Source organism: Scardinius erythrophthalmus, assembly GCF_964197995.2.
Source record: "Scardinius erythrophthalmus genome assembly, chromosome: 1".
Taxonomy (NCBI): Eukaryota; Metazoa; Chordata; class Actinopteri; order Cypriniformes; family Leuciscidae; genus Scardinius; species Scardinius erythrophthalmus.
Genome location: NC_138221.1, coordinates 41,344,028 through 41,353,854, shown reverse-complemented (window position 1 = coordinate 41,353,854; position 9,827 = coordinate 41,344,028). Strand labels below are relative to the sequence as shown.

General features: G+C 37.5%; 1 protein-coding gene across 4 annotated transcripts; it reads left to right on the top strand.

Moving 5' to 3' along the window:
• Window positions 1–2,649: 2,649 nt before the first annotated feature.
• On the top strand, window positions 2,650–9,790 carry dus1l (dihydrouridine synthase 1-like). Of its 4 annotated transcripts, none has more exons than XM_081386955.1 (15): window positions 2,653–2,756; window positions 3,098–3,339; window positions 3,456–3,564; window positions 4,990–5,040; window positions 5,124–5,236; window positions 5,498–5,580; window positions 5,660–5,763; window positions 5,879–6,026; window positions 6,947–7,043; window positions 7,142–7,227; window positions 7,427–7,593; window positions 7,787–7,824; window positions 7,958–8,033; window positions 8,333–8,572; window positions 9,262–9,790. In XM_081386955.1, exons 2-14 carry the CDS (start codon window positions 3,103–3,105, stop codon window positions 8,452–8,454), a joined length of 1,431 nt encoding a protein of 476 aa, XP_081243081.1. In that variant the 5' UTR covers window positions 2,653–2,756; window positions 3,098–3,102; the 3' UTR covers window positions 8,455–8,572; window positions 9,262–9,790. The 4 variants fall into 4 exon arrangements, with proteins under 4 accessions (XP_081243078.1, XP_081243081.1, XP_081243080.1 ...); XM_081386954.1 differs by having other exon boundaries at window positions 8,333–8,937; XM_081386953.1 differs by having other exon boundaries at window positions 8,333–9,100; window positions 9,244–9,790.
• Window positions 9,791–9,827: the final 37 nt, after the last annotated feature.

Sequence of the window (9,827 nt, the reverse complement as noted above, 5' to 3'; positions counted from 1 at the left end):
TGATGTTTCAGGAAGATATATACCTTGCAAAACCAGTTTGCAAAGTTGAAACTGATGCTAAACACATAACTGACATCTTATTTTCATTCATGTCATGAAAGGTCTTCAGATGGCGATAACAGATAATAGGTTCATAGTAGATCCTGTTGAATATTGATTGGGTTTAAAGTTGTTTATTTCCTTGAAACTGTTTGATACAGTTGACTTGTTTCATGCAGCAGCAGCCCTGAAAATCTGCATTATAACCAAACCGTTTCTGATTGTCACAAATATCATTGAAATTTCACATGATTTGAAATATACAAGCAAAGCATTGATGTGCAAACTTGTTCTGAAAGTTGCAAAGAAACAAGCAAGACCATACTCTAAAACATTATGATAATCGTGTACTGAATATATTGACTTTATGTGAAGCTTTAAACATAGCACCTGTACAATCACATGAAGCAGATGATTTACTTATATCAACATGAACCCTATGCCCGCTGATAAAAAAAAACAAAACAATTACATTTACTTAAATTGTAGGTTATATTTAATCGGCTTATTTTAGTTCAAATCTAAGCTTTATGTAATTCATATTTCATAAAGTCATGTTTAGAGATGCTGTACAATGTGACAAGCTGCCAAAATGTGTTGGGTAAAAGAATAATACTTTTTCAAAACAACAAATAAAAAACACTTGGCAGTTAGTCTTGAAAAACAACTTTTTTCAGTAGTTTGAGCCCTCCTTCTGAAACACGATAACGCCCACAGAAGCTGGTGTTGTATTCAGTGGACCATGATTGGTCAGAGCACAGCCAATGCTCGAGGCTGAATGGAGGAAAGTCACATGACTGGATTACTCCGCTTTCCGTTGCATGTGTTCAGTCACGTTGAGAGCAATGCGCCAGGAAAGTCTGTGAACGCCCACTCTATCCAGACTCTATCAGCCATACCAGATTTCTAAAAGAGAACTAGATCCGACACACACTGTGTTAGTGCAGTGATAAACAACACATTATCCCCCCGGTTTCACAGACAAGGCTTAAGTTAGTCCCAGACTAAAATGCATGTTTAAGCTGTTTTAACTGAAAGCAACTTGCACTGGCATATCTTAAAGGAGAACTCCAGTCAATTTTAACATTGAGCTCATTTTTTTGTCAATTTGGAGTGCTGTCAATACAGAGAACAACGACAAAAATCGGTGTTGCCTACACCGTGTTAACACTCCACCATTTTTTGAAATAGGGCTTATTCACTTTCTTTCCTACATTTCCTACATTAGATATCTGCCTAGGAAATCGCCTAGTGTTAATCTGCATCACTATTTGTACCTGTTGTGAATACGCAGGCCACAAGAAGTAATTAGGTGGTTTTTTTATATATATATATATCACTTTTACTCAGGACATGCTAGCTGGCAACAAAGGATTCCATTCATTATGCTAAGCTAAGCTAGCGCCGACCCTGTCAAACTAAAACAATGCATGCACTGAGACAAAAATGCATTTGCCCACCTATCTAAATGTAGGAAAGAAGGTGAATAAGCCCTATTTCAAAAAACGGTGGAGTGTTCCTTTAAAATATGTCTCAAGATGCACTGCAGTAATGTTTTTTTGTTTTTTACATGGCACGTTTATAAAAGCTACTTAAATGTCCTAATTAAACTAAGGCCTAATCCTGGTTTAATCTAAGCACTGTCTGTGAAACCAAGCCTATAAGATCTAAACAGGCATAAAAAAAAAATAATAAAAAAAAACTTTCACAACAGAGTTGACAAAGAAAATGTGTATGTTCTTTTACAGCTACTTGCTTAACTGGTATTTTCACCAGTGCTGTGTCAACACAAAGGTCCTAAAACATGATGAAACAATTGCCTGATTGTTGATTCTATTAATAATAAAGAGAAGTGTCACGATAACAGACATTCGTGCTTCTTAATATATGATGTATTAACTCAGTACAAATAGACTGATTACAATACAACTGGCCTTAAGACCAAATTATGATATAAATTTATATTTTAAGTTGAATGAGTGGAATAATTTTGCCTTTTAATAATATCTCATGTATTTTATATTAACTTTCAGTCTTATTTTGCTATTGGTTAATGAATGTGTAGGCCTGCATCTAAGAGCTGCAATTAGTTCATGTGTGTCTCACAAATAAACCTAAAAATGAATCTTCTTAAGTCATGAAAACATCCTGTATAAATATATATATATAAACACTCAACTAAACACAATTAAGATCCATAATTCAGCTTACAAAGAAAAATACAGTATATCCCAGTAATATTATTTGGTTTGCAGTGACATCCGTTTATATACTGTCTATGGTGACATCTAGTGATCAGTTGTGGCGCAGACGTAAATGTATTATTTCACTGACTTCTGTAAATCTAGTTGAATGAAAAATCGAAACAAAACAGATTTTAAGAATCTATATATTCCAGATTGCCTCACTGAATCCGTCTCCATTATGGATCAAATTATGGATATACTGTAAACGAACACGATTATATACAAAACAAATGTGTCTCTACATAAGAAAGATCGATGACATGACTAATTTTTACTTTTCAACGAAAAAAAAACAACATTTAAAAACCACAAAAAAGTTATCCCAGCAAGATAAATAATCTGTTTTCATAATCAACACGGAATACATCAATAGGTATATTGTTTCCTCACGGAAGTATATCACCGCGACACACAGAGCAGTTCATGTGCCGCATTACAGAGCTGCTGTCTGTAGCTGGATCACAAGCTACTGTAAGTATAATTCTGCTCTCGTCAGTCTGTTTTAAAACAATGACAGCTCGTAGTTCACATATACGCTCTGTCAATGTGTTTGCCTTTCATATGCATTATTACAGTTTATTTCTTCAGATGTACAGCACAAATCATTCCGTGGTCACAGTCTCTTGCTGAAGCACATTTCAAAATGTTTAGTTGACAGGTCCATATAGACTAGACTACCATTACTAATGTGTTCCTTTTAGGTCGTATAGTGAAGCTAATTGTTATGCTAATCAAAACATGCAAGTGAATAATATGCATGTCTATAATCTTATGATTTAACGTAGTCACTGTGACTTCATCCCATCATGTAGGCAGCATGGCGAAACCCCGCGGGTTCGAGTTCTGGAGGAGCACTCTGAAGGGCGCGCGCTACGTGGTCGCGCCTATGGTGGACCAGAGCGAGCTGGCGTGGAGGCTGCTGAGCCGCAGACATGGCGCAGAGCTCTGCTACACGCCCATGCTACACGCTCAGGTGTTCCTCAGAGACGCCAACTACCGCCGCGAGAACCTTTACAACGAAGTCAGCCTGGAGGACCGACCCCTCATCACACAGGTGGCTGTTTGTCGTCAGTAAACACAAGAACACGTCCTCCTCCTCCTCCATGAGGTTACAGAGAGGATTGTGCGAGTTATTGACTTAAGTATTTTTGTGTTGGTGTCTCTATATAGTTCTGTGCCAATGATCCTGAGGTGTTTATCCAGGCAGCTTTACTTGCCCAGGATTACTGTGATGCTATTGATCTCAATCTGGGTTGCCCCCAGATGATTGCCAAAAGAGGTAACAATTCATTTCTGTTGTATGCAAGATATGCACTGCCATTCAAAAGTGTGTTTTTTTAAAAGCAAGAACGCATTAAATTGATCAAATGTGACAGTAAAGACATTTATATGTTGCAAAAGACTTCGATGTCAAATAAAGCTTTAGATTCATCAAATAATCCTGAAAAAATGCATCACGGTTTTCATGAAATATTAAGCAGCAACCGTTTTCAACATTGATAATAATAAATGTTACTTGAGCATCAAATCATCATATTAGACTGATTTCTGAATGATCATGTGACACTGAAAACTGGAGGAATGATGCTGCAAATTCAGCTTTGACATAACATGAATGAATTACAGGTTAAAATATTTTCAAATATATATATATTTTTTTTAATTGTAACTATATTTAAATTTCACAATATTACTGCTTCTACTGTATTGCTGCTGCTGTTGATACTTTAATATTAGTCCCCTAAGGGAAATTTGTTTTGGGCAATACATATGAAGCTGCACAACAAGATAAACACATCAATAACAATAACACAGTCATGTCCTTCACACTAGAGTAGAGGTCAACAGTTTTGTAGCCAAAGGAACAAGATAATTCTCATAAGCAGTTGTGTCTAGATCTTGGGGTGTGAAAACATTAATCAGATGGGAGAAGTTTAAATTCTGGATAGAGCGCAGTAGAAGGGTCCAGACTAAGTTTTCTTGCTTTGTTGTGCTTAAAGGGATAGTTCACCCAAAAATGAAAATTATCCCATTATTTACTCACCCTCAAGCCATCCTGGGTATATATGACTTTGTTCTTTCAGCCAAACACAATCAGAGTTATATTAAAACATATCCTGGCTCTTCCAAGCTTTATAATGGCAGTGAATGGTACCTTAGATTTTGAAGCCCAAAAAAGCTCATTCATCCATCATAAAATAATCCATATCCGGCTCCAGGGGGTTAATAAATTGTGTTGTCCTTTAAGGAATTTAACTTTAGAATATTTGTTTTAAATATTTGTTGGTACATATTCTCAGGTAAAAATGTGAAGTTTATAACTTATGAAGCAAAGTGATGCATTTTTGTAAGAAAAATACCCATATTTATAACATTATAAACTATAATCACTGGCTTCCGGTAACGATCGTACGCGAGTCGAGTTCTGGCGGAAGAGTGACCTCTGACCCGACGCATATTAAAAAATATTTTTAGTATTACTCCGATTGTGTTTGGCTGAAAGAAGAAAGTCAAATACACCCAGGATGGCTTGAGGGTGAGTAAATTATGGGATAATTTTCATTTTTGGATGAAATAACCCTTTAAGAGACTTCTTTCAAATCCATTCAAAAATTTTTACTATCCCAAACCTTTGAATGGTGGTGTTTCAATTTCAAAACTTGTCCCTGTATGGAATCATTTAATGTTTTTGACTCTCTCCTAGGCCATTATGGTGTGTTTCTTCAAGATGAGTGGGACCTTCTTGAGAAAATGAGTAAGTGGTCTCATTTTAAAAGCTCAGTGCAGATGTGAATCATGCAGAGAATATGTATCTTATTCAGGTGCTGTTGTTTACAGTTAAATTGGCTGATGAAAAACTCTCCGTGCCCATTACTTGCAAAATCCGGGTCTTCCCGGAGATCGAGAAAACAGTGAAGTATGCCAAAATGCTGGAAAAGGCTGGATGCCAGGTAAAGTCTTCCATATAGAAGATACTCTTATCTAAAGTGACGTCTAGAAGGGGTAGTGCATATGGAGCAAACTGGGATTACGTGCCCTTGTCAGGAGCCCACTGGCGGATGGGGATCTTTTCTTTGGGTCTCTCTAACCTGGAATTGATCAGTCAACATTTGTGTTACCAGATGGAACCACTTAGTTACCAAAAACCTCAATGTAATGTGATTCATATGTCCTTGAACCAACTGATGGTTTGGTATCTGTTTTTCTGACAGCTCCTCACAGTTCATGGGAGAACCAAAGATCAAAAAGGGGCTTTGACCGGCATTGCAAGCTGGAAGCATATCAAAGCTGTACGGTAAGAGATACAACCCTTGCTGCTGGTGCTGACTATAAGTGTTTAGTCCTGGTGATTAACTTTTGTTGTACTTGTGAAGGGAGGCTGTAAACATTCCTGTTTTCGCCAACGGAAACATCCAGCATCTGAGTGATGTTCAGCGCTGCATGGAGGAGACTGGAGTACAAGGTGTCATGAGTGCAGGTAACGCTCTCCTCATGCAAAGAGAAGATTCATAAACATATTTGTACAGAAAGACTGATACTTTGATCTTTCATATTTCAGCAGTAATATAAACATGAACACATTACATTCACAGAAGGGAATCTCCACAATCCTGCCCTGTTTGAAGGCCGAAGTCCACCTGTGTGGGAGATGGCTGAGGAGTACCTGGATGTTGTGGAGAAACACCCACCCTGCAGTCTGTCTTACGTCCGTGCCCACATCTTCAAACTATGGCACCACACGTATGTTCCTTCACATTTGACCCCAATATTGTGCTGTGACTTGAGATTTTCATCTCTTAAAATGGAGAGAGCCACCATTCGGGGGGTCAGTCTGAATTTTCTTTTGAAAAAATAATACTTTAAGCTGGGATGCGTTAAAATGATCAAGAGTGACCTTAAAAACATTTGTAAAGTTACAAACGTTTTCTATTTCTAATAAATGCTGTTCTTTTGAACTTTTTATTCATCAAATATCCTGGAAAAAAGTAACAGTTTCAGAAAAATATTAAGCAGCACAACTGTTTTCAACATTGATGATAATCAGAAATGTTTCTCGAATCATCATATTCGAGTGATTTCTGAAGGATCATGTGACTGAAGACTGGAGTAATGATGCTGAAAATTCAGCTTCACAGAAACAAATGAGTTATTAGGAGTCCAAGCACTGAAGGTGCTGGAACCCTAATGTGTTTGTACTGATTTACATACATAAAAGTGTATGGGCACATAGAAATAAATTATAAAAATGAAAAGGGCCTTAAGATAAATAAGGTTTTGAGCTGCAAATGATATCTTCACATTTACTTCTGATTGTCCTGTGACATCCTATGGCGTGCAATTCATCTGAATTTAAATGTTGAATGCGAGTCCACTCATACGTATTATGATCAAAGATTCAAGATGGACTTTACTCTAAAAACCACATAAGATACATTTCAACTTATTGGCTAATCATCCACATGGGCCATTAGTGCTGCTTGTGGCAAACATTTTCAATTGTAATAATATTTCACGATATCACTTTTTTTTTGCTACATTTTTGATCAAATAAATGCAGCCTTGGTGAACAAAGAGTTCTTTCAAAAACATTTTTAAAAATCTAACTGACCCCAAACTGGTGGTCACTTCTGTAATGATAAGTATGTATATGTTTACAACAGCCTACAGATACATCAAGACCTCAGGGAGGAGTTAGCCAAAGCCAAGAACGTAGCTGGTATTGTGGAGATCAACAGACAGCTGAAACAACGTTGCCAGGTAAAGGAACATTGCTGATTACAAACTTAATTCCAAGAATAAACATTAGGCTTATGATTGATTTTGGGAGTTTAATTCTCTGGCTTTTTACTCTTAAGGAGGAGATGGATAAAGATGAATCAGAATGGAATCAGACTGGACTTCCCTTCCCTCACTGGATCTGTCAACCCTACGTCAGACCACCGTGAGGATGTGTTTTCTGATCTCGTGTGACACCATCACAATCATAGTATTTCTGTGTTCTCAGCAAAGCTGTTTAATATTAATCATAACTGTCACTGAATGACCCAAGGTTTGAGGAGGTTCATTTCTGCCCATGATGGACATAAACTAGTTTGAATATATACCCTGGAACTTGTATGTGAGGATGGGATATTTTGCAGGCCCAAGGATCCGAACACTGAAAACGGGCAGAAAGCACTGGAAATGAAAGCTGTGTGTGTGAAGAGGGCACTGGAGGACAGTGACGGAACCAACGACTCGCTCTCCAAGAACAAGCAGAAGAAGAAAGCCCGTAACCCCTACAAGAACTTCTGTCCGGAGCTGAAACGTAAGACCAAATCTTTTCCCAGTGTTTAAAGCCTGTAGACCTCAAGACCTGAAGTCTTTTATGCTCACCAAGGCTGTATTTGTTCGATTAAATTTATTGACTTTAATGCATCTTTGCTGAATAAAAGTATAGCAGGTTCTTCGCTGGTTTATTAAGGTAAAATAACATGCCTTTGCTTCCTTGTGTTCTGCAGCAAAATACATTAAGTGCGAGCAATGTGGCAACCCTAAAGTAAGACTTTTGATTGTCTTTTTAACTGTTGTTTTAAGTTTAATGTTCTCATTTTCGAAGTGTTTACAGAACCATTTCATGTGCCTTTTAAAAAATCTTTAAAAAGGTGATTGTTATTTTACTCCTTCAACAGGGGAATAAATGTGTCTTCAACTTGTGCCGTGGCTGCTGCAAGAGGAAGGCTTTCAAGGAAGTGGCTGATTGTCCTGGTTAGTATATCAACCACAGAGAGACTACTGATCAAGTTGCACATTGCACACTATGAAATGAAGTCATTTTTTCATATTTTTGAGTGATTTAATACTGTTGAGAATTGGGTATTTGGTTTTAATTTGCCAAAATATATAGTAGTGTAAATATTGAGTCTACTGTTTAAAGTTAAATTAACTATGAATGTTTAAAATGAATCTTCAATCTGCTCACCCAGCTTGTATCTGTATGAATCCAGTAATATCCTTCCACTTCTACAAGACTAACTATTTCCTCTGTGTCCATTGTTGGGTTTCAGGCCATGGACTGAGATTCAAAACCAAGGCTCTGAGTCAGTGTAACTCTGATACAGGTGGTGGGCTGACAAATGGGAAACTCAACAGTCAGACAGATTCCACTGCTGTCCATGATCCATTGTAGGCTGTGCCCTGACCTAAAGGAGGACCTCATGTCCTGGATATCTGAAAACTCATTGAACTGATTGACCACTTACCATTGGGAAGCTGCTGCACTGAATTGGAAGCTCAAGACTGCAGTCGTGGCCAAACCTGGTTCTCATCTCTTTATATGTAATTTGGATCATGTTTGTAGATGAATCCAAAGTAACTGAACATGCAGAGAAACAGACAGAAAAAAGTTCAAGGTACATCTGCTGTTGATGTATCCTCGGTGCTGCTGTTACTTGTGCTAATCGTTCTCTTCAATGATGCACCACTTTCTTGACTGCTGCTGGGTGAATGGATCCATATTTTGAGACTGCTTATTAGAATTAGTGTTTTGATAATCACTTATAAACACTTCTGTTTGATAATGATAGGAACATGGTATATGAAGCAGCCACTCTGAACGCACAATCCTGCTCGGCCAAGAAAGAAGATCTGGCCTTTTATCTCGGGACATTCTGTGGAAATACACTGATGGACATCTTCACGCAGACATAATCTGAAATTTGCGTTTTTATTTTATTTATTGTCTTCCGAAATGAAAGATTCAGCAGATTTGTATGTTACAACAATGAAGAAACAGCTTTTAATGTTTTTTTTTTTTTTATGTTGTTTTGGAGCATGTAGGCCAGGGGTGCCCAATCCTGCCAATCGACTGTCCTGCACAGGTCATCTCCAACCCTAATCAAACACACCTGAAGCAAACAATTAAGGTCTTCAGGATCACTTGAAAATTAAAGGCAGGTGTGTTTGATTAGGGTTGGAGATGAACTGTGCGGGACAGTCGATCGGCAGGAGCAGGATTGGGCACCCGTGATGTAGGCCTATATAAATTCGCTTTTACTCCGAGATCTCTTACTACTTTCCTCTGCTGCCGTGATCATGTATGATCACACATAATGACATTCATTTTAGAGGTGAGGACGGTTACACTACAAATTATCTGATTTAGATGCCTTACCCTATTTGCCATCATTGTGTTGCCTTTTTTTTCTGTTAGCATTTCAAGTATGCAGTTCTAATACAACTTTGGTTCAACAATGACTTTTTTTATTATTATTATAGCCAAACATGCTTATTTTTCCACACAGTACTTTAAAGCATCAAGACTCAACTCAGTGCCTTATCCTAAAGAATGTGGGTCAGTTACTCAAAGACATCCTTGAATGAATCCTCCTATACTGTCCATAAATGTAAATGTGTGTACAGAGCTGTGGTTATTCTGTGTGGGTTTTTTTTTTTTTGCTTCTCAGTTTCTTAGACTTACAGTAATGGTTTTGGGAATTTTGCTCAAATAAATGAAGTTCTGATAGAAAAAAAAATGTAGTTGCCCTTCTTCCTTTCTAATAA

What these genes read in the sequence shown, in the direction of transcription:
- dus1l (XM_081386952.1), top strand. Translation starts at nt 3,103, where the DNA reads ATGGCGAAACCCCGCGGGTTCGAGTTCTGGAGGAGCACTCTGAAGGGC. An exon ending in TGGAAAAGGCTGGATGCCAG is followed by an intron (nt 5,237 to 5,497) that starts GTAAAGTCTTCC and finishes TTTTTCTGACAG; the next exon opens with CTCCTCACAGTTCATGGGAG. An exon ending in AAGCATATCAAAGCTGTACG is followed by an intron (nt 5,581 to 5,659) that starts GTAAGAGATACA and finishes GTACTTGTGAAG; the next exon opens with GGAGGCTGTAAACATTCCTG.